Below are 27,922 nucleotides of genomic sequence, written 5' to 3'. Positions count from 1 at the left end.
CAGTTAGTGTCTAGATTTTCCGCTTAAATGTGTTTTCGTCTTCTCAGGGCATAAGAAAAATGTTTTCAATTATATATATAATTGAGTGCGTGCGCGTGCACGTGTGTGTGTGTGTGTGTGTGTGTGTGTGTGTGTGTGTGTGTCCTGAGGTGAAATTCCAAAGATTCTGCATCCATGGGACCATAATCGTAAAAAAAAAAGTGAAATATCTCTGAAAAGTCATGGTACACCTGTCCTGAATGAGCTAACTTTTTTGAAGTTTAAATGGTTTGAATCAGTTAAAATTTTAGTGGAGTTAGTAGAGTTTTAGTGGCTGAAAAAAATGGGCTGAAGAAGAAGAAAAAGCAGAGGAATGATAAAGAATTTTCACACAGAAGATCATGCACTGTGAATGCATTGCTGTATTCACAGCAAAAATGTCCCTTCAGTCTTTTACTGGGGCCCTGGAATACTTTCATTGATAACATCTATGCATTTCAGAAAATTCCTTGCTGTTCTTAACATGGTTTGGAGCTGGAGTATGTAATGAGCTGCAGCTCACCTCAGACGCTGTTGTACACTAAAATTGCCTTGGAATACACAACTCTAGCTCCACCTCCTGTGTAAAAAATGCCATTTTCTCCTAAGCGCATAAAAAAAAATACCATATGGTTAAAACTGAATGGCATTTTTGTGAGGGTTTAGAGCTGCTCATTGAGAGATGAATTATCTTCGTGAATACTATTATATTGTATAGTATTAGACCGGAATTTTCAATAAAAGTGATACTTGGGGTGGGATTTGGCTTGCAGTTACATATTTGTAGAAAAAAACTTATTTAAGATTACATGCTGTTCAAATGTCGCTAGCTTATTTTAGTGAACGTGTGAGATGTTTCAAACTTTGATATATCCGCTGGTTTGACCAAGAAAAAATAACAGGAAATTGAATGAAGCGATGACGTCATTGGTGAGCGCCTCTGCTGGCCTTCGAAATGGGTTCGATTCCCTAGCCCTGATTTCTTCAATTGTCTCTTTGCATATCAACTTTTGTTTCTAGAAAAGCCCGTTCGCGATGACATTTGGAGGTAAGTCTGCAATGCGAAGCGCAGCAGCGACACATTTGGTAGCCGTTCTGCAGATGTTAGCCGAGCTTGAGTTGATTCAGTTCAATTAGCGAGTTGTTGCTGTGTTAGCCCTTCAGCTAGCTAACAGAAAACGTTGGGCTGCTGCCCAGTGGGAAATTACAGTGATAAATTATCATGCCAGACTGAACTTGATAGGTTTATCTATTCTCTAGTCCCAATATTGGTGTACAAAGAATCATGCGGTCACTTTACTGCATCTACGGGAAAACGATTACTCCAATTTGCTGGCTAACTTTAGCCAAGTCAGCGACTAGCTAACGGTAAACAGTGTTACTGAGAGCTGTAGAGTGACTGTGAGTGGATGAAAACTCCGAGTAGGGGACTGATTATTAAAACCAAGTTTAACCACCTAGTGTTGAATTGTTATTTTAACATAATGTAATTAAAAAGGCAGATCTACTAAGTTTACTTCAACGTTGACAAGAAGATGAAAACATTGGAGCCGGGATCATGGACTGAACTTTAAAGAAAAAGAGCTCCCTCTGTACAATTATTAAAAATAACTTAACCAGCGTATTGGGTAAAGTCCAAGAACTTAAGTTCTTGTTATCTCAAGATGCTATGCTTGTTTACTTATGCTTGAGCATGACAGACTTTACACCCCAACCCTGAGTAAACATCTAAGAACACAATTACCTAACTTGTGCAAAAAAAACAAAGAAAAAAAAATAAATAAATAAATAAACTGAGGTAATGCTGAGGGTATTAGTTGTCAGGAATGCTTGTTATTTTTTGTTTATAAGTTTGAGTATTTGTAGATGCCAATAATGCATTTTTGCTGAATAATTTCAATCTAATGATGGTGTCACATGAACTCTTTTTATGTAGGCAATGTTTCATTCTGTCTTACGTGCACCTGCTGGTTTACTTAAGTCAAACCATGTAGCTGGTACTGTCTCCTAAATAAGAATCAATATATATTTTTAAGACCCTGTACTTCTGTAAGGAGAATAAGTGGGCGTGCCCTGGTTTCAAGAATGTATTACTAATGTAGTATTACTCTACTGCTGAATTTAATGCAATTTTTTTCCCCCAGGTGAATCAGTAGATGAGGTGAACCAGGTGTTTTCAGAACTGGTTTCTGTGCGGGCTGACTTGCTTGCAAGTTTCAGTCCCTGTGCAGTACAGTAAAGATACCAGCTTGGTCAGAGGATTGCAATGAAGCAAGCTCAGGAGCGCAACCAGGAGTGTCTGCCTCCCAAGAAGAGAGACCTGCTAGTTAGTAACAGCAGTGGAGCTGGAGGGACAGGCGGAAGTGGGGCTGCAGCCGGAGGAGGAGGAGGAAGTGGCAGTGGAGGTGGAAGTGGTGCTGGTGCTGGAGAAGATGAGGTGGTTTCCATCCAGAACTCTGTGGCCAACAGTGACGCTCAGGGAGGGACTCCATCTGCTGAGTGGCTGCGAGCTCAGCCAGGGCTTCATTATGGAGTGGATAATTCTGATGGCATACCAGCAGTGTCTGTTGACCAGTACAGTATGCTCTACAAAGTGGCACTTCCATCGCCTACAAGTCTGCACCCAGTTTTGAGTCACATCTCTCCAGCCTACACCGTACACTCGCCTCTCCTGCAGCACCCAGGCCTTCCCTTTCCTCCACTTGGATATGCCCAGATCCCCCATTCCTCACTCCAGTTTGTTAGTTCCCCCTATGCAACAGTACCATACGCCCTCCCCCCTGGCTTTGTACCAGGGTCATTAATCTCTCCCTCAGGCACCATTTCTCAGCCCCACGCTGTGTCCCATCTTGTTCCATATCCATCTGTCATACAGGAAGGTGTTGTTTCCCCACCTCCCCAGGCCCAGGTAGCTGCTCATACCTTTGCCAAAGTTGCAGCACCCAGCGGTGTCCCGCTGATGCTGCCTTCAGAGCAAGCTGCCCAGCAGCACCTTGGCACTGTAGGGGTCCTGCCCACAACAGAGGTCAGCTCGCGAGGGATGCCGATCTTCTATCACCCTCAGGGAGCCAGGGCTGCCATGGCCTCCAGAGACCCCCACAGTGCCCAGCAGGAGAATGAGGCTGAGATGAATGGTGGCGATAAAGAGCAGGGATCCAGGGAGGTCGTTGTGCTGGATTCAGCCTACACTGCTAGGCATTCCCGTCTGCTGCAGGTGGCATCCAGCTCTGCAGTGCAGGAGCAGGGCCAAGACCGAGGTCTGCAGAACAGACGACTGGAGGAGAGGAGTTCACCTGGCCAGCGCAGCACTCCAGACAGTGACCTGGAGGTAAGCCACACTGATGGCTTTGTTATTCTACTTATGTTTTTTATTAATCACAGCACTGCCAAGCAACATATCTAGAAATTAGGGATGGGTGAGTACTGGTTTGGGTATCGGGCCAATACCAGCCTTTTTTCAAGGTATCGGTACTCGTGAAGGCTGCTAATCCCTGCAGGCGATAAAAAAAAATCTTTCGGCAAATAAGTCCTTCTGGCCAGTCGTTTTATTTCACTGCTGTGGTGTCACATCACGGCAACCGGTGTCAGGTCCTGTCCAGACAACACAAATTAATCAGGGCAATTTAACAGTTAAACTGTTTTATTTTGCATTTCCGTTTATTAAAAAAAATCACAAATACTCTGCGAGTTGTTTTATTTTGCACTTTAGTTAATTTATTAAAAACAAATTGTAAATACAGAGTGAGTAGTTTGTTTATTTTGGACCTAATGGCAGAGACAATGTGTTGCCTTTGTTCAAAATGATCTGTCACTGTTAATTAAAATTTTATGTTTGATAAATATGGTATCACTGAATACTCCAGAGGGAGTACTCGTACTGTTATCAGTGTGAAAAAACGTGGTATCATACCTCCCTACTAGGAATGTTGTAATATAACACTTTTTCATGGCTTGTGTGGTGTTAAAACAGTTTTAGATGAGTATTTGTTTCGTTCATTTAACTTTGCTGTGTTTTTAAACAGTTATAGTTTTAACATTTTGAATACTGGTGATTGTCTTTTTGTAGTTTTTAAATCAAATGGCTGTATTTTAAAAATTTAATTTTGTTGGGCAGCTGATGTCAGGTTTTTAACTTAATGATGGTCCACGTACAGTTTTCAGTCTGCAACATAGAGGCATGTCATGTTAGTTTAAACCTTGAGTAATGTAATGGTCAAAAGTATTTATTTCTGTAGTGTCACAGATCTATCCAACGTACCTGTTTTATTTCTGTTATTTCCGTCTACCAGGAAAACATTTGAATCTTGTAGGGAATTGGAAAAGGAAAAAATGAAAAAATACACAAAAAGTGCATTTATTGAAAGTTTAAGATTGTCTTACACTTTTTTCAATCCACCTCCAGGTGCAGCAGGTAGTTGGCCGTTTGTCCTCTTCCAGCCAAAGTGGAGGTGGAGTGAGGAAAGAGGTTTCCTTTGCACCATTGAACCTCTCTCAGGGTGCCCAAAGAGCCAGAGATGTCCATGGGGAGAGCACAGGCCGGACTGCATACACAGCCCAGCCTCTTACTTACAATGACCCAAGGGTGTCCAGTCTCCAGTCTCAAACAGGGCAACCAGGCCACGCTGTCATGCTGGCCAATGGACAACCGGTCCTTATTCCCCTGGAGTATCACTTGCAGCATCAGCCCCAACAGGCACAGCAACACTATCCAGCACAGGCTAATGATCCATTAGCCAGCCATGCCTCCACCACCATGGCCTCCTCTAACCCAAGCTTTAAAGCCTCTGATTCTTCAGCCAGAGTGTGCCTCCCTGAAAGAGCAGATCAGACCCCAGCTCAGCAGCCCCAGCCTCCTGTCCAGTCTGCAGCAGATGTTACTCAGGCCTTAGCTTCAAGCCTCGCTCCCACCCCAGCTTCCTGCAACCCGTCACACTTCATGAAAGGAGCCATCATCCAGCTGGCCACAGGAGAACTGAAGCGTGTGGAGGACCTGCAAACTCAGGACTTTGTGCGTAGCGCCGAAGTGAGTGGAGGGCTTAAGATTGACTCCAGCATGGTGGTGGATATCCGTGCCAGCCAGCAGAGACCAGGTCTCGTGTCGCTCCACTTTACTGTGGGGGAGCAGCAGAGCAAAGTTACCATCGATGTGCCCCCAGAGCACCCCTTCTTTGTGTTCGGCCAGGGCTGGTCGTCCTGCAGCCCTGAACGAACCGTCCAGCTCTACGGCCTGGCCTGCCATCATCTTCAAGTGGGAGATGTGTGTGTGTCCATCACTCTGCAGCAGCAGTTTCAGCCACAGCAGCAGAAACAAACACAACACCATCATTCACAACAACAGCAGAGCCTTCCCAGGACTTTGAGTAAAAACAGCGCTGCAGCAGGACCTGGTCACCAGCTCATGGGTCCACCAGCCCCTCAGCAATCAAGACCTTCATCTCATTTCAGGCTAGACCGTATCCATCGAGAAAGACAGAGGGAGGGAGACAAAGATGTGTTGGATAAGGAGGAAGCGACACATTTTGGTGTTGTCGGAAACACTGAGTCCCCCATCAGAACCAGTAGGACCTCAGCAGAGCATCCGCGGAGCCAAAGCAGTTTCCACTTGCACACAGAGGGCTCTGCTTTTGCAGGGGGAGGGTTGGCAGCAATGCAGGCCTCGCTAGGTGCTTCTCAGAGGCGCTGGTCCTCACCTGCCCTCCAAAGATACAGTATGAAGGGAGACGAAGGGCAACGCCCTCAAATAAGCACCTCCAGCCACACAAGGCCCTCTTTCATCCCCCAGGAGGTCAAACTGTCCATTGAGGGGCGCTCTAATGCAGGGAAGTAGCATCAAATTTGGTAGCAACTACAAAAGAGACTGCCACAAGTAAGAATGAGTCTGACAAGGAGAGAAAGAGGAAAAACAGAGTGCGAATGTAGCCTCAGAATGTTTGAGATTTTGCACACCTAAAATGTAAAAAAGCGTAAGATCTGTGTCTATCTGGAGAGAAGTTGTAGTTTGGTTTGGTTGTCACTTAGCCAAAGGAAACAAGGCTGTGCTTTCCCAGCCAGCTGAGGTATGACAGGGACATGAAGAGCTGAGAAGAAAGTATGTAGCTGTTAAAAATCCTACATTAGTCCTCATACACTGCATCTCTATTTCTCCCTCCTGTGTGGCCACTTCCTCATTCCCATGCCAAGAAGTGACCATCGCGTTCGGAAAACTCTTGCTTCCTGTGTGATCAATCTCTTTTTGAAAGACACAAAATGACAAATGTGCTTTAAGCACAGCAAAGCTACCAAATCTCTGCAGGTCCTGATGTATTTAAAAGATTACAGCCCTCAATCGTTTATCCTCTCTGTTCCTAAGATCCTGCCCTCCTCCAAAAAAACAAAAGAAAAAAAGGAAAAAAAAAACAGATCAGTTGCTGACTTCAGCAGCTCCTGGCGCTGTTGATGCCAACAGTCAGTGTATGTTACAATATGGCTCTCCAGCAGGAGTGTGAGACCTCTTTTGTCAGCAGAGATCCTCTTTCTCTTCAAAGACCAGGATGCTCTCTCAGGCCATGCGTGCATGTCCCGCTTGTCTTACAATCGGAATAGTGAAAATCAATCAGTCTGTCTTTTTAGCAATCAGTTAGAAAAACATACTTCTCCTGTGAAGCATCATCATGCTCTCTTACTGCGTGCTTAAATGCTGCAGAACAAAAGAAGATTTTTTTGTCTATGACAACTAGAGACATGTTGCATTCCTGTATCATCAGTGAGGATTTCCATTATTTCATGTCAGTTTTTGAGACTTATTTCCCCTCCTCCTCCTCACTTTACCTCAAAGCTTTCCCAACCAGTCTGGTGACTATTGATGCAATTTTAAAGAGTGTGATCGACGGAGGAGGCAGCAGTGGCTGGTCATCACCAAAGCCACCTGTGGGAATGAGCCAGAGACATGTTATCCCGTCACTTCACTGGCAACAAGCCATTTTTTGCCTACAAGAGTGTTGGGGGCCTTGGAGAGAAAATATGAGTTTGCTCAGTTAAATGAAAGCAATAGTTGTTGTTTTTTACAGCAGATCGCTGTACTGTCCTCCCCAAGGAAACTCATCTTGGGCTTATTTTTTTTAATCTCGTCATCAGAAGTGTGAAACCCCATCTTCTTGAAATCCAGAGGTGATTGAGAGGTGATGCGCTCTTTTTATGTTCCTTTTCTTTAAAACGTCAGTATTTCTATAAAAGCAAAGCATGCATTCAACAGATTTCTCAAGAATCCATTGAAGATTAATCTGCTCACTGATGATATTTTATCTCACATGGAATTTATTCAAGTGCATCTCCAAGAAAGGCTTAACTTTAATACTTATCAGTTTTGGTCTTCTGTTCTGTCTTTTGTTTATTAAGTCCTTGGCTTTTGTACTTGGATCTGCTTTCTCCAGTGAATCTTATGATTGTCTCGTATTGCACATAGAAAATGTCACTCATTGACTTCACACTGACCTTGTTTATAGGAATCACAATAGTAGTAGATGTCTTTTTTAATGAAGGGAATATGTTTGAAGAATTGTCGTTGGTGTTTTTTAGTGAGAGAGAGAAAAAACTGACTTGCATTTTTAACTCTGTTTACAAATTAGCCAAGATGAATGCTGCAGTTTCCTCCTCATGACAGATGTTTATCTCTGTCCCTGAAATCCAAAATAATCCAAAAGGGTGAACCTTAAAAGTGCAATTAGACCATGCATAGAACCATTTAGAGGTTTATAATCAGAAGGCATTCCTCACGCAGACATTCCCATTCGAAAGTGCACATCACTTTCTACCACATTTCTTTATTCTTGTCATGAATCCGCGGACTGAGCTCTGGGAAAACATTGAATCGTTTCATGTGTCACCTGATGTGTTTCTGAGCATGGATATGCTCAGAAAGTTATTTACATGCATGTCAATTCTGCGTTTGGTTTGTGCGTTGATGTTGTACAACAGGCACTGGGATTGGTCCCTCATTGGCCTCCTGGTATACAGTCGGATAGAGCTTGCTGAGTTGGGCCCAGGCAGCTCTCATCCTCTGCTTATGCCATTATGAGCAGCTTGAAGGAGGGAGATTCACATTTTTTTCCAAGTCTCTCTTAAATAAGGCTCTAACACCCCCATGAAAAGTTATTTATAATTTAATCATTAATCCTCTTTCCATACAAGCTGTGTAGTTCTCCCCTTATGCAAAGCTAGTGAGACAGAATGGGACAGAATCTCTGTGCACTTCAGTGCTTAAAGCTTACATGAAGCTGCAGCTGACATACACAATTAGCCCTTTTGGTTAGATGTCATTTGTCCCTTAAGAGTAAAATTCTCTGCTTATTTATTCCCTGTTGTCATTGTCACAGCGGTTTGAATAATACTAGGCTCAGTTAGACTGTATCACAAAGTTTATGTCTGGTAAAAACTTCAGCTTTACAATCAAAGCAATTTATGAATTTGTGTGGTTTTAAGACAGACTTGGGAAAACTGTGAATCCATCCTTTAAAATATTTTATTTTTGGACAGCGCCTCAAAAAAGACAATTTTACTCCACGCATGAACACACCCTGCTGCAAAAAAGCTCACGATGCATTATATTTTCAATGCTGTAAGCAATATGCATATTTCTTGAGAACATTTGGTGTAGTCTTGGCGTTTTCTATGCAGTAAACTCACAGTATTGTAACTTCTATGTCTTAAGTACAGCTCCAGGGCAGGTTGGCTGATGCAGTCATTTTTTACAGTGATGTCTGATAATAGGATTGTTTTAATAGGAAACACACCAGTATTTTTTTTTTTCTAAGTTTAACTTTGTAGTCTTTGCCCCACTGTCCCATTCCTCCTTAGGACCCCCCCTGCTGACTTCATCTTTCTAATGATGGCACAAATTCAAAGCCAAATCACTCAAGATGAGTGTCAATCAGTTTTTGATACGTTTGTCCTGTTTTTTTTTTTGTCCTTATCCCTAAGCTACTTCAGCGTTGCATATTAGGTCAACATGCACTCGGGCTTTACATGGTGCAAGCAGTGCCACCTGTGACTTTACCTCCTGTTCATTCTCACTGCAACGACCATCCCGTGCTACCATGAGCCTGTTTTAGTCTCTGCCCTCTGCTCTGAGCAGTGAGTGCTGCCATGTTTAACAGGAAATTTACCACAAAGATGTACAGTGAACCCTCTTCACATCACTGATAGTCTGTTGCTGTAAGTAATTGCACTAAACGCCCTCCTTTTACAAGTGTTGTTTTTAATGAATACTGTTGGTAAATTGAAGAGTTTCAACATGTTAAAGCACACAGAATCATGGAGGAATCGCAGGTTGTGTGTGTCTGTAGATAGATGTATTTTTTTCTTTTTTGTATAGATGGCTTTTATGATGCTTGTCAATAATGCCTTAAATTCTGCTTTGTACAGTGTGTGAATTAATGGAGTAATGCTTCTGGTAGACTTGGTGTTCACTTTTTTGGCTGTACAAGAGCAAATCAGCCATGACAGCAACTTTGTCATTACGTCTCCCTTTTTTTTTTCCAGATATATTCCGTTACAGTTTAGATACAGTTTTTCTTCTTGTACTTACCTTTTAAATAACTGTTTTTCCAATGTGTGGACGTGAAGTAAATGGAAGCTCTTCTCTGCACTTTTTACAAGGCAATGCCAAGAGTGTCTGCAACAGAGGGCAGTCCATTAAGCCCACACACAAAGACAGCCAGACACGCACACATTGGTTGTTATATTATTGTTGCACAAAATCAGTAGTTTTTTTTTCTTTTGCATTAATGGATTGTGTTTGGTGTGTTTTGCTTTATCCAGCAGTCTCTGGACAACAGAGAGTAGGTTTAAAATGGAGACGGGACAAGCTGCATCAATCAGATAGCTTTCCATTCAGAGTAAAGTGATGGTTTGTTTTGTGACGTTGACAGTGGTTTTTTTATGTGTCAACTTCTTCCTGTTGTTTGATCCAAAGGGTGAGCTTAAGACGGTTTTGGTGTTGCTGATGTCATTCTAAATCAGGAGAATGAGAACGGTTTAAAGTTTTAAAGATGTCTGCGTATTTTCAGATTTAACATACTTTTTTGGCACAAAGTGACACTGCTTTTTATGTGAAGTGAAACACTTTTAGAAAGGAAACAAAAAAACAGCGTCTTTTTTTTAAACATGCCTAAATCTGCAAAATATATGCAATGATGTAAATGTAACATTCAATCCTCAAGTATAATCCAGGTTGTATGGACTTTGTATAGTGAGTTTTAATATCGTATGGCCGTACCAATATGTATTGATCTTTATCAGAAGCCTTAGAGTTGTCGACCGAAAGTGCTCCCTTAGAATACCCTACACCTACCTGACTTTAACAAAGCATTAATATCTCTATTTTGTTGCATTCTTATTTGTACCGTTTTTTGGATAAAATAGATTTGTACTGTATATTTGTACCTCTCTGTGAACTACTTAGGGCGTTTTTGTTTTCTTTTTCATTTTTTGTTTCGTTTTTTTGTTTTGCTGTTTTAATTCTATGTACTTTAAGGACACAAAGATATTGTATTTTTTATTGTTACAGCTAACTTGGAGACATTGCATTTATCATGTTTGTTAAGTAAACACAATATAATATATATAAATATATATATATACAAATATAAATATAAACTATTATCCAATGTGTGTTCTGTGTTTCTTCAGTTTCATCAAAGTCAGAGGATCAAATATTTAAAGGGCTAATAATGGCTTTAAATTGAACGTTTTTTTTTTAACATTGATGTGCCATTAAGTGTATGGCATTGTAAAAGGCTGCTCATTCTTCTCCACCAAGGAGATTATGTTCTTGTGAGAGTTTGTCAAAAGAACTCAAAAAGTAACGAACGGATCTTGATGAAATTTTCAGGAAATGTTTAAGATGGGATTGGAAAGAAGTGATTCAATATTGGAGGTGATCCGGATCACCGTCTGGATCCAGGATTTTTTTAAAGGGTTCTTTATCATTGTGAGATAGGGCCATTTTCACCATATGTGTATAAAACTCCACGATAAATGGTAGGATTGCTTTGCAAAACAATACAAGACAAGGTCATGGTAATTTCTGACAGATGTCAGAGTACGATCCAGATCCTGGCAATATTCTGGATACTAAGATCTGGAATATGAAATGTGTACTGGGTCATCATAATTTTCAACACTGCCATGTAACAAATTATCATGCAAACCTGCAACTAACACCAAATTGTAGCAGACAGTCTGCTGAAAGGAAGTATAACATCAAAGTAGGACTTAAGTGTTGTGTGACAATCACAATGTGCTGGGCGGAGATCTGTGCTCTCTGTGTGCTTTCCTAGGTTTTGGAAAATTTTGACATTGTCAGAGTACTTTTATCCACAGGCTTAGACAATGTCTAGAGGTAGACATGATGTGCAACAAGGGACTGTGGGTCAAAAGCCATGTAGCAGCTAAACCAGTACCCTTCCCATGTCGCCAATTAGCTTTCCAAGTTCCAAAAGTTGGTGTTAAAACAAACTAATTTTGGAAAACTGTTACATATTAATGTGTAATTTTAAGTTTGTCAAAACTTATCTTGTCAAGCTAACTTGTATTGTAATCAAAATCCAGACTTTAATTCAAATTGAACCCAATATGAAATGTTTTAATCCCACAAAATGACCTTCAACAACTTTGAATGATGTTTTTTGAAGGGAAATACTGAAATAGAAAAAATTCAGAGATAGGAGTGATTTAACTTCAGTAATATAATATGTGACAAGCTCAATATGTTATTTGCCAATTTTTTACATGACAAGTTCATTTTTTGTTGAGAAGTTTGTAAAATCCTGCGTTAGAGAAAGATAACCCAGCTCCACCTAAAAGCTCCACCTCCACCAGTGAAGACCTCTCTCTGTAAGAGACTTGGGTGTGTCTCATTTGTATCCATTCAATCTAAGCGTATTTTTGATATGAAAGAAAGGAGCAAATTAATACTTGGACACAACCATTATAGTAAATTCAATGTTTATTTCCACATTCTTTTCCAGGTTTCATCATGATCTGTACATTTGTTAACCCAGTAACAGAGGAAGGCATCCCTCAAAGTGCCGTCCAGTCAGGATGCATTGATATCGCAGCAAGCATGAATGTTCTCATTAGCGGTTTAGCTCATTCATTTGGCCTTGTTCAGTTTTGTTTTGTAAACATGGACATAGAGAGAAAAATCCTGATAGAATTACAATAGAAAGGCCAACGTTTTCAACAACACTTTTCTTTGATTAAACTGTAAAAAACAGGCAGGCATAAACTAACAGAAGAACACAAGCTCATATAGAACCATTCTAGGACGAGTGCAGTTTCACCACATGCAGTGCTTACCTAATCCATAGCAAAAGTACTGTTTGTATAGACCAACATCACTTCAGAGTGTAAAGTACTTCTTTTGCCATAGTATGTCAGATCGCTGAAGACGCCGGTTTCTGTCGCATTTGTCCTCTGGAGGACGATGAGGATCACAGCAGTTTGATAGAGTCACCTGTGAGAATACCCAGTATTCATAGTCTGAGAGAAGAGAAGAGGAAATGACACCTGAAGACTGATCTGCCCTTGTTACAGTTTGTCATGAATCTGATGGCAGTGAGACCCTGTTGCTAAACTGTGCTGAACTAGGAGGACAAAAAAAGCATCTCTGAAGACAAAGTGTCTCTAGAAAAGTTACATGGCGGTTCAAAACCGTCACATGATCGTTCTATAAATGACTCTGACGGAGCAGGGTGTTGTCCAGGCTCGAAGCCCTCTCACTGAGATAAATTGCCTGAGAAGCTAAACTCTTTACACTGAAGTCCGTTTGAATGAAAGTTGCATTCTGCATAGTTTCAGCAAAAAGTGAAATAATTTCCCTTGGAATAAATAACACATCTGTTGCATAGTGGTTTGATGCACTCCTAGAGAAGACGGTAGAGATTATTTTATCTTTGCTGTAATAACAGCCAGCAGACTGACCTCTTGTCTAGGAGTGACTCAAACAGAACCAGTACTTATCCTCATCTCTGAAATCCTGTTTAGGATATTTCAGAAAACTGCTTGTTTGACACTAAATATTTGCATCTGGAGGAGTAAAGTCAAGAAAAACTGGAGGTAACCTTATAGGCAGGAAATAAAAAAAGAAAGAAACATCCAATCATGGCCTCTTAACGGAAACATTATCGCGATTTTTATACCACCGACTGTAACAAAATAACTCATAAACATTTTCACAACAAAAATATATTCACATCATATTGCATAAATATGTGCTGGAATGAGGTTAATGAACTTAGATTAATATAATCTCCCAGTGAGCTGTAACTATGTCATGGAATAAGCCCCAGTGCTCAGTAACGGATGGGGACAAAAACCTGTCAAATGAGCTCCTTTGTTATATGAACAAATAAATATTTTCCACAATTCTACTGACAGAGGATAAAATGTAACTTCAGCTGAAGTGGTTCAGGTTACATAAACTGAAGGTACTGCAGCTTTAATAATCATGTTAATGCTACACAAATTGCATCTGTGTATGTTCCTCAATGTAATGATAAAAACACCAACTAATATGAGGAGATCACTGTGTTTCTGCAGGCAAAGTTCAAGTAATGTGACAAATTCAGTTGTCAACAAGTAACACCTCTGGAACTGTTTCAATGAGACCACTAAATGTAACATTTTAACACAATAATCCTCAACATGAGCCCAAAATATATTACGAGGTAACTAATGTATTGTACAGTACAATTAACAGCAGCACAGACTTATCAGTTATGAGCCAAAGAAAAGCTCTGTAACACCAAGAGAAGAACCAAGAGAAAAAAATCAGAAATGGCATTGGCAAAGTGTTTTCAGATAGAGAACAGTTTCAAAGATTGGCAATAAGAATGTTGAGTCGAATGCTTTAAGTTGTACAACTCGGTGAGTGAGGGGGAATGTTGCTCAACATCAGGCGTCTTTAATGGGACAAACATTCAGAGCTCAGACACATTATTTACAACCCTGGGAGGGACATGTTTAACTGAGAGTTCTGCAGCCGTGCATGAAGTCATGTTGCAAACACCCCTGAATTTGACTTTTTCTTAAAACCTGTAATAATTTAATGATTTGTTGCTGTTTTGTTGATACGCTGCAACCAAATCATCTGACAGTGTTGTGCAGCTGTTTTAGCGGTACATTAGGTTTGTGAGTTTCTTTGTGGGAAATATGTGCCGTGTAACTCTTACACATTGTTTGAATGTCGTTATGTTTTCATGCTTCAATCTTGCACTGTTGATTTCACTGGAAAAGTACTCATGTAGTTGTACAGACGGTATGATGTAGTGTTGGTTTTTAACAGAGGCATTGGCTGTTTCTCAAATCGTGTACTTCTGTGCGTACACTTACTATTTTGAGAACACTGACAGTATGGAGAGCACTTTGATTTCTCAGCTGGCGCCTCCGAGTTGAGTGTGGAACGCTGAACACTTCTCACACTCAGTGGTTGCCATATTGGCTTTGCAGAGGTAGTGAGACGGGTCAGATGATGGTTGTAATCAATAAATTACAGAAGAACACCTGTGGACGGTTGTGAAATGTGATCGTAATTTCCGGTAAGTGCAAAGCTGCAGTTTTTGATTTGGGAAGACACTACCCTGTAAGATTTCAAGCATGTTAACATGCACATCATGTAAGTGTACTTATTGAAGCACACAATTTGAGACACAGCTATTGTTTGTCTTTTGCCCAGGGACTGCAGATGTCCATTAGCTGATAGCTCACTAGTACAGTTAAATGGCTATACACTGTCCCTGTCCTAATGAACTAATACATGAATAAATCACACCGTGGTTTGAAACCAGTTGATCCTCTGAATGTTTGTGACCGATTAAAACGCCTGAGTCATAAATGCAAAATGTCAAAAACAACCCACATCCTCGTTAGGAGTGTACAGTTTATAGAGCGCTTTGGAAGCCAGAAGTGTGAATGCAATAAGCCACAAGACAGAGGGCGCCACCACGACGCCGGCTGAGGTAGTTTGACTGGATATGAACTTCCCAACAGACCCATGGAGGCAGCTTGAAGAGAGAGGTGTAGCTACCTGTAAACCCAGGTCACTGGGCTGGCGGAGTGGACCAGAAAGGAGGGGGGAGGCTGTGGCTACAGAGTCCCCTCCCCTCCTGTCGCAAAGAGTCAATGTGCAAAAAAGGATTTGTTTTTCCTCTAAGGAAGTAAAACTGCTCCCACGAGAATGAATTGTGATAAATCTGCTAGCCCCCTGGAGGGCTGATAAATCTCTTTACAACATGCGTTTGTGTCATCTTTCATATAACATGAAACATTCTCAACCCTGTGCCCAAGGTTTTCTCCACAGTAATAAATTAGAAACTGAAGAAGTTTTTGCCATATTTGACAAAGCAGAGTGTTGAAGCTGTTTGACACAGAGGAGGCTGGAGTGAAGCAGTCAGGAATGATTTGCTGTGACCACGGCTGCCTGGTGGCATAGTGCAGAGGTTAATGATGCTGCAAGGAGCCAGGAAGCTCCTGGTCCAGTTAGGGCAGCTTCATGAACAGCCCGTTATCAATGGAGGGGACCGGCATAGGGCAGGGGAACTGAAAGAGACTCATGTCTGCTGTGAGGGCAGCCATGGCGGCAGGATCATGCTCGATCTGTGTCCTCAGAGCTGGATCAATCTTCTCCAGGCGTCTCTTGATCCTCTTTGCCTCCCTCTCGCGGATAAGCCTGGCTTGCCTCTTTTCAGGTGTCTCATTGGCTCTCTTCATCCGCATAGCCTCTCTGTCTCTCTGCAGCCTGCGTGCTCGCTGCTCCTCAGACTCCTGCATTCTCTGCATGCGTTTGGCCTCGCGATCTCGCAGCCTCCTCATCTCCTTCTCTTCGTCCGTCTCACTTGCTCTCTTGTTCTTTTTTGCCGTGCGCTCACGCTCAAGACGCTGCAAGCGAGCCTCTACGGGTTCATTCTTTCTGCGTAGCGCCCACTTTCTCATCGGGGACTGGGCCTCCACTAGCTGCTGGTACGCCACACAACTATTACACACCAGTAGCACTCCAGCAGGGTACACAGGCATGGGGCTCAGGATGTCGGGGATAGGAGGGAGGCTTGAGGAAGAGGAGTTTAGAGCATCAGGTATAGATGCAAGTGACGGGCCTTCAGAGAGGAGGCTGTCGGGCAGTGAGGGAAACGAGGGCCCTTGGTCAGAACCTGTGCATGCTCCTGGGCCTGAGCATACACCAGATCCTGGTCCGTGACATGGTCGCGGGCCTTGACACTGGCCTGAAATGTGGCTGGGTCCCTGGCAGGTACGATGGGCTTGACATAGGTTGGGGTTGAGATCAGGTGCCTGGCAGTGTCGGGGGCCCTGGCAGGAGCTGGGGCTGGGGCCAGGGCCTTGGCAGGAGCCTGGGCTGGTCATGGGGCTGCTGGAGAGGGAATGGGTCAAGGAACAGCTGTCTCTCTCACTACTGAGATCCATCCTGCTTGTGTCGAGGACATCTTTCAGCTTCTCCCTGAGAAACCACAGAAATAAAGCCGGTTAGTTGTACAGCCCCTCATATATGTCTAATCAGAGCACAGTTCTAAATCTAATACTTGAAACTGAATGCTTTGGAAAGTATGGTGAGTTTTCCTTTACTTCATATTTAGCTCTCAAGCTAGAAAACAGACATAGTCCTTTTCTTGTCATAAAAACTCTCTTCTCCCATCTATCGTGCATCTGGACCTTTTCATGCCGGTTTAAAATTCATACATAGAGGTAGTTGCTAAGCAACATGCACGTTTATTTCCATTAAATATGTCATTCTACCTCCACTAATCATATTCATACCTCATACTTTGCATCCTGACTAGTCTTAGTAGTGGATGACTAATGGTGTGACAGTTTGCAGCATTAAAGGCTGTTTGACAGGATTTTTCAGAAAACACATTTTTTGAGAGATTTGGCAGTCATGATGAATAAATTCATTTGTTAACTACTACCACACAGTGTTGTCTTTTGACTGACAACATATCTTGCTATTTAGTAATGATCAAACTATCTAAACTTTTTAATTCTTCTTTCATCTCTAAATCAAGTGATGCCTGTATTATCTTTTTTTTTTTTACAGATTGATGAAAAGGAGCATGACTTTGACCAGGAGGGCAACGGAAATGTCCCAACAAAGCAAAACCTTTCTGTGTTATTTCTTCTAGAAATTGATTTGTCCTCTGCATGAAAACTACTCAATGTTTAGATAGTTTCAACCTGGGTGAACAGCTTGATTCATAAAAAAAACCATCAGAATTTTTAAGTAAAAAATTGTAACTCTGGTTTATAATTACTAAGATGTATCACAGATAACTAATCTGAAAACATTTACACTTCTTTCTTTAACAATGAAAGCTATGAGCATCAAAAATAGGACAGAATACACCAGATATGAGCTAAACCTGTTAAAGTTGTTGGTGTCTGTAAAGCGTGCGCCACAGACAGCGCAGTTGGAGAGGCGGTCCTCTGAGTGGATGAGAAGATGCCGTCCAAGTGAGCCAGGCGAACTCAGGGCTCGCCCACACACTGGGCACACATAGCTCTTGGTGTTGCTCATCATAGTTGTGTGCTACTCAAGACAAGAAAACAGAATCAGCAGAAGGGCATTGGAAAAAAAGTGTAAAGAACAGAACCACGATAAGGACTGAAACTCTCAATTTGTCTAATAGAGTTCTAAAATGTACAAACACTTGGAGCATCAATAATCGCCTGAATGAATAAAACTCATTCTTATAAGATATGTCAAACTAAACAAGAAACTTCAGCACTTATTACAATGTCTTGACAGGTTTTTGAGCTAAAAAATATTTAGATTACAGTTGTTCTGCTTAGTGTTTATCACCATCCCATGCACAGAGTCTTGAAGTAAGTGTCTGTGTTTGACTTGAACATGTGCTCATTCTGTATCACCTCAGAGATATATTGGCTTTGTGTATATTAGACAGGAAATAAGACCAAAAAAGTGATCAACAAGGAACTATGATGTCATCTTAAAATTAGTAATGAACCCTCCGGGTATAAAATGTTATCACTTTATTTTCTTTACTCTAACAAGAGTTTGTGAAAAACTGAGCCACTATTTGCTAATGAAAAGCTATTGAGAGATCACTGAGGCCCTGATCTTCCACTTAGAGGTTCTCAAGAATCAAATTCATGACAGGTAAGAAGTGATGGTCAGATTAATGGATGGATATACAGCCAGATGGACAGCTTCCATCCATAATGCTACAACCATGTCTTGTGCAGACTTGTATTAAAGTTACATGACAGTGTAAACACTAAGTTGGATCATAGAAGTCAACACCTTCTCCCTCAGCCGACATTTTTACTGAACTACTTAGTCTGAATAAGCTCCTTAAGGGCTTTAGAGGTGACGACCTACCACTCGCTTATTAGAAACCGACTGCAATAAAAGGATCTAGAGCTGCTTTGTTTTCATGGAAGTGTAAGGGATTAGGACAGGCGAGACAATGTTCCTCTCACCTGGTAGACATGGGAGATGAGCTTCTCAGGGCTGCTGAAATCAAGTGTGCAGAGAGGACACACAAAGTTGGTGCAACGGTCTGCCCCTTCCTCACTCTCCTGCTGACGACAAAACCATATTAAAAACATCCACATTGTTGTGTAAACTGTTCTGGATTTATGTATTCTAACAATATTGTCCGTAATGGAAACAGATTTAATGTTAGTATTCTCACAAGTCTAAAACTGAGAACAGGTATAACTTAGCACAAACAACAAAAAGAGTTCAGAAAAGAATGGTACCAGAAAGTCCTCCCTATCTCTAATTCGTGCAGGTTTTATCTTTCAGTGAACATATGTAGTGTTTCTGCAAGTGCTATATGCTGATGTGTTAAGTGTGTAAGTGACTCACTTGGAGTAACATGATGCTGTGTGGTGTCACAGATGTGACTCACACAGTAGCCCAACATTTTCCAACAGAAGGTACGAGTTCAAAACATATTGCCTGATACTGGAGGAGTTTTTTTTTCTGTTTTTATTTCAATAGTAAGGTTTTAAAGATAAAAAAAAGGCATGCCATCGCAGAGATTCTCAAACTAATGCATTGTAAAAAACGTTTGCTACCACATTAAAAAACCTGTCTTTTGTTTACCAAATTTAGTAGTAGAGACAAAGAAGATCTCAAAAATTAGACATGCTTCTGTGCATGTAGCTTAGAAAAGTTAGAGCCTGTTTTCAGATAATCACATGTAAGACAAACACTGTTTGAAGTCTATGACTAATATGACTGATGTTTTTACAGTCTGCTTGCAATGATTCATGTAGGTTTTTTGTTTGTTATTGTTATTGTTTTTGGAGGATCAGAGATTGGCCCATCCTTACATATGAAACTGATCTTATATACCTCTGGGAAGGTCTGACAGCAAGCCATTGTTGCTTTTTGCTCTGAGACCTAACACACAGGACACTTTATTGGTTGATTAAGTTAAAACATAAAGATTTTACTGTTTCACAGGTATTGCTCAAACATTTTCAAAAAAATAAGATTGGAACATTGTAGGTATATACTGTCAGTTATGAAAAATAAAAAATGAAAATCGGTATCAGCCCAAATCGGTATCGGCGGGTCAGGCTTCTAATCGTCCAGAAAATTGTGATTGGTGCACCCCTAGTAAAAAGTATGGTGAACAGACCTCCAATTTTAGGCAAATCTGCAGAAATAACCTCAACAGAGGGGGAATGCTCATTTAGCAGTTCGGGCATAATATGCCCATGGTTCCTCAAATTGATCACAGTCTATTTGTTGTTGTTGTTGTTGTTGCTGTTACCAGCCCTCTCACCTCTTTGACTCCTGCTCCTTGTAGGCGACACTGTGATCTCTTGGTGGTCATGTGGTCGTCAGCTGAGGTGTTGGAGGACGAGTCTTCACCGTGGTTGTCAGGGTCGCTATCGCTGTCTTCTATGGAGGCAAACACAGCCCTATCAATACAGACAGACAACAGAACAGAGAGCAGGGCTTACTCTCACTAACACCCGTCACTCTGAGCGAGGATGCCCTACACAATCCATTCAAGTCCTCCCCACCCTCCATCCTGTACCTGTGATGCTATCCTGCTCTAAGACTTCTTGGGAGTTGTTGCTGCAGCATTCACTGTCCTCGGTGAACTCGTCCCTGCCGTCCATGTTAATAGTGTGCTGTAGTCCTGTAATGCCTGAAGTGTGGAATGGCCCTGAAGAAGGAAAACAGAGGCTTTGTTAAGAGAACTGTTTCAAGTGAGTTTCTACTAGAGAGAAATGTGAAGAGTGCTGAGAGCTAGCACATTTTTATAAAACTTTCTAAACCCTTTTATAACATGATGCCCATGATGGATGAACTAGAAAATAGAGCAGGAGAATCAAAAACCTCTGTGCTGCTATTAGAAGATAGCTGTGGTGATATTTTCTAACATCCCAATAAAGGAAGTTGTGAATGATGTCGCACACTCAACACCCAGAATGACAGTATTCTTGAAATGAAGATAGCATACATAGAAAATACTCTTTTATTACAGAAGCTTCTTTTTTTCACCCATGTGCAGTATCCACTGTATAAATGTTTTATCTCCAGCCAAGAAAAAAGGCATGAATTTTACACCCCTATGAATCGCCTGGATGTTTCATCATAATTCGTGCAGTTGTCATCATCTATGTTGTTTTGAACCTTTTTGCACTTTCTATTCACTTTATTACTTTTGTTTTCTTGATTGCTGCTGTGACTCCTCCTGAATTTCCCCTCGGGATAAATAAAGTATTTTCTATTCTATTCTATTCTATTCTATTCTATTCTATCACTTCAGGCTAGATTTCTCCTTCTCCTTTCTTATACCTTTTGCTAGGCGCCGCCCTGTTGGCTATGGCTGCAGCAGCTCTCTCTTCTTTGTCCGTTTCTTGTAATTTTTTGTCTCTTTTTCGTAATCCTTGTATTTGGAGTGGATCATTACTTTGTATGCTCATTTGTTGGTCATGGACACCAAACATTTTGTGGCTTCAGTGATATATTTACTACTTTTTCTCCTGTGTTTGTCTGGAGATCCCACATGTGACCATGGCTGCATTGTTTACATGTGAACTCAGCTGTTAGCAGCCTGTAGCATGTCAATGCTAACTGGTGTAAGGCCTGATGTCTTCCCACAAGATCAGGAGAAGGAGGTGAGGACGACGTGCTGGTTCTCAGGTGTGAGCTAAGAAGTGACGACATCGACCTGTCCTTCTATCCATTGTTATTGGGAACGTAAGGTCTATCTCCGATAAGATGGACGAGCTAGCCATGCTAACCCAGCAACAGAGGGAATACCAGAAGGCAGAGTAGCATCATGCTATTCACAGACATGGCTACTGGAGCTAACACCAGACACCAACGCCATGTTGGAAGAGCTTCACCTGCTGTGAGCAGACAGGATCTAGGAGACAGAGATGGAGCATGACTGAAGAAGCTCAGTCCTGGACCCTGTGGAGGTGGAGGCTGGCTGAACTGGAGAATGATGGACAAGCTGTCACCATCTATTTTCTTATGGACCTTTTTTTGCACTTTCTATACTTTCTTAATTTTGTTTTCTTGATTGCTGCTGTGACTTTAATTTTGTTGTACTTGTTACAATGACAATAAAGTTCTATTCTATTCAATTCTATTCCTTTAGCTAACGGATCAGGAGAGTTGAACGTATGAGTCTGAAGTGGGACAAAGTGATGATCAGGTTTTGCATATAAAAAAAAAAAACTCTGAGCTATACCGTAAATAATTTACCTAATTTTATAATTTCATCACACTTTTTTGGTGTCTGCCAAATATGTTCCATTAGCCTGCTTCCTCATGAGCATCCAATGCTGAAGCATGTTGAACACAAAGCCAGCAAGGCGAATAAACTGACATACGTGCATACATGCATTAACTTCATTTGCATCCCAACCCCCACTTATTCACACATATACACCCGTAGATAACATGCTAGCTCCCTTCCGACAGCTATGCTGTAGTCCCAAGGGGAGAGCAGCCTGCACTCTTTCCTCTAGCTAACTGCCTTGTTACTCTCTCTCCCTCTCAGTACCACCCACACACTAAACAGCCTGGCTCGCCCTCTGTCCTCCTTGCTTGTATGTAGCGCTGACTACTTCCATATCTATACCATCAGCTCTGAGGGGGAGGATGGAGCTTCATACCATGACAGCCCATATGTGGCTCATTTCACTGATGCCGTTCTTTGTCTTGCTGCAGCTCGGTGGGTTGAATGAGTCTGTGAAATCCTTTCACTTTTTCTTATAATCTCAACTTCAGCACGCAGACCTGTGTTTAACTGCCAAGACGGCTCCACTGGAGACACGTTTTGTTGAGAGCTCTTCACACACAACATGTTCATCCTGCTTCACGTAGCTTAAAACACAGTTTTCTTCCCCTGTGTGTTCTCTCTCCATTAACACAGATTACAGATGGGACAGAGAGCCTGACTTCAGTTACCTGAGACTGACAGAAGTAATTACAGCCCTTGCCATGATCTTGAGGTACTGCACACACACACTCTCTCTTTCTCCTTCTCTGTGTGTATGAGGGCAGCAGAGGGATCAGGGTTGAGGGTTGTCATTGTACCGTTTTGCTCATGGGGACAAGTTAGTCTGAGAACCCCTTTTGGGCACTTTTCCCATAGAAATCAAAGCACTCATCAAGAGTGGTAGAGTGGATCGGAGGATTGAACTATGAACTACCACAACAAGCTGGCTTCACGGCATATAGCCAATGATTGATGTGTGAGAGATACCCATCCCCCCACAGCTACAGCTCTGTCTGTACATCTGTCTCTCCTCACTCCTTCCCTCCCTCCCTCCCTCCCTCCCCCATCCTCCCTCAGTCTCTGCCACTGTGATGTTATCTCTGAGTCTGTGTGTCTGTAGGCAGGAGGTGACGCAGTGTCTGACTGAATCCAGACAAAGAGACAAACTCATCAGCCAACAGACACATAGAAGAGGGAGAGACAAGAGGAGGTGGAGGAAGATGGTGGTGGGGGGGTCAGGGGTTGAAGGGGTAGTGCACAAAACAAAACAGACAAAAGATAGAATGCCAAAAACTCTGCTCAAACACCAAGCAATGGGGGTCCTGTTGAATTCAAAGCACCCCTCCTCTCCTTTTCAGCTGCTCCAAAAACACGCACACACATATGCAGACACACAACACGTCTGAATCTGCAAGAAGAACTGGGGGCCCCGTCTTCCACACACACACACACACACACAAGGGCAAGGATAGTGGGTCAGACATCTGATCGATTCCCACTCTGTTGAACTGGTGACATGCTGACACAGAAGACGGTGGCATGGTGAGCCATTTTTCTCTGGTGTAAGAGGGCTGAAAAATGAAGCCACATTTACACCTTACAAACCTGAATGACTCTTCTGCACCTGCAACATGTGGAACTAACTGAGGTGGAAGTGTTAAAAAACAAAATAAAACACTGCACTGTATTTCTCACACATAATCGAACTCAAGTGCAATCCACAAAATGTGTTGCCTCTGTGCCCACACGTGTATCCAGTTTGTTGTTGGACAAAAGTTCTACTTAGTTTTAAAGTCACACACACATTTTCTTTTCTGTTAAAGAAACTATTTTGCTGTCAATCAACTGTAAGAACACATTCTCCACCTCCCCCTGTCCTAATGAACTTTTATATAAAGCTATTTTCTTGTTGCTGCACATCAAATTCAAGGACCACAAATAGCTAGACAGACAGCACTGTTGTAATGTTGTCTGGAATTCCCTTTGTGTGTGTGTGTGTGTGTGTGTGTGTGTGTGTGTGTGTGTGTGTGTGTGTGTGTGTGTGTGTGTGTGTGTGTGTGTGTGTGTGTGTGTGTGTGTGTGCCTGTCAGACTGTCTCCCTACCAGTCTGGTCTGTCAGTCTATCTAGTCTGACCCTCTGAGGGGAGAAATCTCTGTGCTTGCAATTTATACCTCCAGATAAAAAGACAGGTAGTTAAGAGTAAAACACCGAACCTGACTCCACACAGCAGAACGTGCAGCTTGTTGGTGGAACTAAGTGCACAAAGACTTATAACAACACTACCTTGAGTTAGTCCCTCTTGAGGATGTTGTTAAACCCACTCCCTGGACTCTTGTAGAAGTGTCACAGAGAAGCAAATGAGCTCATTAGCTCTCAGGGATTACTGCAGTCACAAGTGCTTGATGTATTTTAACAGAAGTTTAGACAAACTATGTTTAGAAAGGAAGACTGTAGCACACATAACTTTAGCAGATTACACAGGACAATCCCCTGTCTATGGACTCAGACATGTTTCAGAGGTCAGCATGATGTCCATCAAAAAGGGGGATACAGGGAGCAGAGGAAAAGGCCAAAACACAGGGAGGTACACTTTCAGTAAAGTTAGTGTGTGTATACTACATAACTCATCAGAATATGACACAGATACAGCAACAAAGTTTGTAAAAGTGATGCTGGTGGGATGCAGGAAAGAGACAATATTTCTCAAAAAGCAGCTGTCACTAACTCAATCTGCCTGTCTTTTGAAATAAGAAAATACACTAATTGAATCATTTATTAATTATTAACAGTGCCTTAAAACAACATAGAAAAGATTTTACACATAGCCCTTGTTGCAATATTGCATTAAATATCTCTGTTCAGCAGCAACAGCTCTCACCTCTAAGGGCCACAGTCATTGAACATACTTTAAATAGCCAAGGCTAAACTGAATTTTTGACCCCTAGTTCACTGTGGTGATGCAAATAAAAATGATATCCCTTATTTACTAATCTGTTAGCTGTTCTCACAATAATCTACACATTCATCACATCTCACTGAAGAGAATTAAAAGTACCAAATACATTCTTGTACAAAATGCTGGGATGAAGTGTGAAATTACATAACAAAAATTACATATCAGAGCAGCAGCTGTCCTCATCTTGTCAGTTTGACTAAGTTACTGTTTGTTCACAGCGCAATATCACTTTTTTTTAAATGTAGTGATCCTGGGATACCAGAGAACAATAAAATGATGCCATGCATACAGATGTAATCTGTGCAAACTTTCAAAGATCTTCACCTTTGATCTTCAGTGACAAGAGTCCAGATAGGATTCATGTAATAAAAAATCCCACCTTAAAACAAACAGAAGATGCCTCTACCCCATAACCCACAAACAAGTCAATCCATGAACACACTGCACATGACAACATAATGCCAACATTTCTTGAGAAAAAAATCTTAGACAGCTCCTGGAGAGCGATGGAAGTGACTGACCCCGCAGTCAGCCACATTTCCAAAGGAAGGATGTTCATGAGAACACAGAAGGAGATCAAAATGATGAGATAAATCACACATTCTCTATACACTGGACCTGCTGAGGCTGCCAAGTATGAGCTACTTTTCAAGAAGATACAGAATAAAACAGCAGATGTGGACATCAGCTTAAAAAAATGTTTCTACTGAGCATATAGTTTCAAATGAATCACCTGGAAAAATCATTGCTATTAAGTATATATATATATATATATATATATATATATATATATATATATATATATATATATATATATATATATATATATATATATATATATACACCTCCAATGACAGCTCAAAACGTCTTGTGCTACCAGAAGAAGTGAGAAACAGCATTGTGTCTAGTATTATGTAAACCCAATCCTGAAATCCACAGCAGGGTGTGATAGTAAAGAATAAATCAATAAGAAGCAACAGAAGATAAATCGAAAATAGACTGTATGTATATGCCAGCACAGAGAACAGCTCTACACATTCAAGTCAAAGCGAAATAAACGAATAATAAACGTGACATCATGGGTAAGTACCTCGTGAGATAGTATCAGCCATAATAAATGAAATACCTACAGTTAACTTTGAAGGGGTTGGTTTGTTTTCGCCTGGACATATTATTGCCCACTCCCGGTAATAAAAATGGAATCTCCTCCAAATCCTGGACGGTTACCCTGAGACCAGCCCAGGTGTTTTCCGCGCTGAATTGAAGGGAGAGATTATAGGCAAAATAATGAAAGGAAGAAATGAATAAGAATCGCCGTCCCTATCATCGGAGCCGGGGCAATTCAAATGGGGTAAAAAATAAAAAATAAAAAATAAAAACACGAAGACGAATAAGAGTCACATTCTTGCAGGCGTTAAAATGCCCCGTCTCCCAGTCGATCAGGGGTTCAAAACGATGTCCAAGTCCGACCACAGAGACAACGAGCGGCTCCGAGCGGCTCCGAACCCGAGCCGCTGGCACCCGTGCTCTCACTGCAGCGATGCACGAGCTCAGCTGATCACTAACGTAAAAGCGATGGAGCTTCACCGAATGGGATTGTGGGATATGCAGGGACGATGGGGAGTTCACTGCATGCTTGTGCTGCGTTCAGGTGGTATAGGATAAATGATGACTGTTTTCATAAAGCCTTAAATGTTTTCACATTAAATTTTTCGGAGGATTAAACCATCAAAATGCGCACCTGAAAACCAACACATTCGTTTTCTATCAGTATCTATCAGCTACTTAACTTTATGCATGGTTCCTTTTGACGGAATGATCAGAAATTGTTTGTCATTACATGTGAGCAATATGAGGTGAATCCATGATAATGAAGCACACCTCGTGTCCAATACAGAGAATCATGTAGAATAAAAAATCCCATCTTTATGAACGACTGAATCAGTCAATCATAAGCAATTATTTTGTCACCAGTCATTATTAATGACCATCAAAGTCCATTTGGTTAATCAGGTTTGCGATTTGGCAAGAAAGCAAATTAAAATATTTTTCGTTCATGGTATTTTATAGTGCTTATAATAATTAATAAATCTCAGAGTTAAATGCCTTTCAAAGGGTATACTTTTCAAAACAAATTTTCCATGCTCTCTGGTGGACAATTCATGCAATCGCAGATATGTTTGTCAATTAGCATTTCCATATCTTTTGCATATTAGCAATGAAATCTTTGGAGCTCCAAAGATAAAACACATCCAGGCAGGTCTGATTCTAATAGTGTGATTAACTCCTATCAACTGGTTGTGAGATTGGGCACTATCATTCTACCTGAGTAGGGTTGACACGCCCAAATACTATTCAAATGAAGAATCTTTGGCAAATGTGGTAATGTAGCCAGAACACCATTATTGTAAAGACACAAACAGTGCTGAAAGTAAATGGGAAACACGTTGGCAGCGTTGCTGTTGTTGTTTGTTCACACTTATGATAAGCCTCTGGGTGGGCGAGGAATGCACCTGCTAAAAGTGTCAAGGTCCTAATGTTTGAAAAATTATTCATTAAGCCCAACCGACAGTAGAACCACAAGGTGGCGCTCAAAGACTCTAAAGGGCTAATGTCATAACATTACATGTAGTCGTCATCACTGACTGCCACGAGTAAACGGACCGCAGCACAACGTTGTCAGGGTAAAAATGTACTCCTCCGCGTGCAAAGACAAAATATGCGGACCCAACAAAATAACCTCGCAGTGTCACTAAATTTACGTTGTCTTTATACAAATTACAAAGGTAAATATCAATGCTTTAACTGAAAGACACAGTAGACGTAGTTAGTGAGTCCTGCTGTTTTGCAGTAAACGGCGTAATGTTTACGTTAGCTAGCTGGATACGGATGACAAGCCTAACGTTAGCCCTTTATAGTTACACGATGGAGGAGAAGGGGTTTACTAGCTAGATAGCAACTAGCAAAAACGGAAAGCAGATTCATCAGTGCAGTCAACTCACTACATTGTTAAGACATAAATTTGCCATTACCCATGGTGTCCAATGAACACTGGCATATCAGGTGGGAGTCTCATGCAGAGGCACAGACAGCGAAGAAGTCCTCTATAAACGTTACAGGCCAACGTTACTGTACGTTGATGACAAACTTCAGCTCTGCTAGCCAGTCCGCGCTTCT

The 27,922-nt window shown here is 41.5% G+C and overlaps 2 protein-coding genes across 8 annotated transcripts; one reads left to right on the top strand and one right to left on the bottom strand.

Moving 5' to 3' along the window:
• Positions 1 to 953: 953 nt before the first annotated feature.
• atxn1l (ataxin 1-like) lies at positions 954 to 10,589 on the top strand. Its single transcript, XM_074667017.1, has 3 exons — positions 954 to 1,066; positions 2,163 to 3,346; positions 4,421 to 10,589. The coding sequence occupies exons 2-3, from the start codon at positions 2,285 to 2,287 to the stop codon at positions 5,843 to 5,845; spliced, it is 2,487 nt and encodes an 828-aa protein (XP_074523118.1). The 5' UTR covers positions 954 to 1,066; positions 2,163 to 2,284; the 3' UTR covers positions 5,846 to 10,589.
• Positions 10,590 to 12,009: 1,420 nt separating this feature from the next.
• Positions 12,010 to 27,915, bottom strand: znf821 (zinc finger protein 821). 7 transcript variants are annotated; one of them, XM_074666762.1, is made up of 6 exons: positions 27,778 to 27,915; positions 20,085 to 20,216; positions 19,827 to 19,945; positions 18,508 to 18,609; positions 17,427 to 17,593; positions 12,010 to 16,507 (listed from the first exon to the last, which is right to left on the bottom strand). In XM_074666762.1, exons 1-6 carry the CDS (start codon positions 27,779 to 27,781, stop codon positions 15,535 to 15,537), a joined length of 1,497 nt encoding a protein of 498 aa, XP_074522863.1. In that variant the 5' UTR covers positions 27,782 to 27,915; the 3' UTR covers positions 12,010 to 15,534. The 7 variants fall into 7 exon arrangements, with proteins under 7 accessions (XP_074522863.1, XP_074522861.1, XP_074522859.1 ...); XM_074666760.1 differs by lacking the exon at positions 27,778 to 27,915 and adding an exon at positions 25,876 to 26,293 and having other exon boundaries at positions 19,827 to 19,942; XM_074666758.1 differs by lacking the exon at positions 27,778 to 27,915 and adding an exon at positions 25,876 to 26,292.
• Positions 27,916 to 27,922: the final 7 nt, after the last annotated feature.

This window comes from Halichoeres trimaculatus, unplaced genomic scaffold (genome assembly GCF_033239565.1).
Source record: "Halichoeres trimaculatus isolate MK-OKI-2021-1 unplaced genomic scaffold, fHalTri1.1 fHalTri1_scaffold_3, whole genome shotgun sequence".
Classification (NCBI taxonomy): Eukaryota; Metazoa; Chordata; class Actinopteri; order Labriformes; family Labridae; genus Halichoeres; species Halichoeres trimaculatus.
This window is presented reverse-complemented; position numbering and strand designations above follow the sequence as displayed.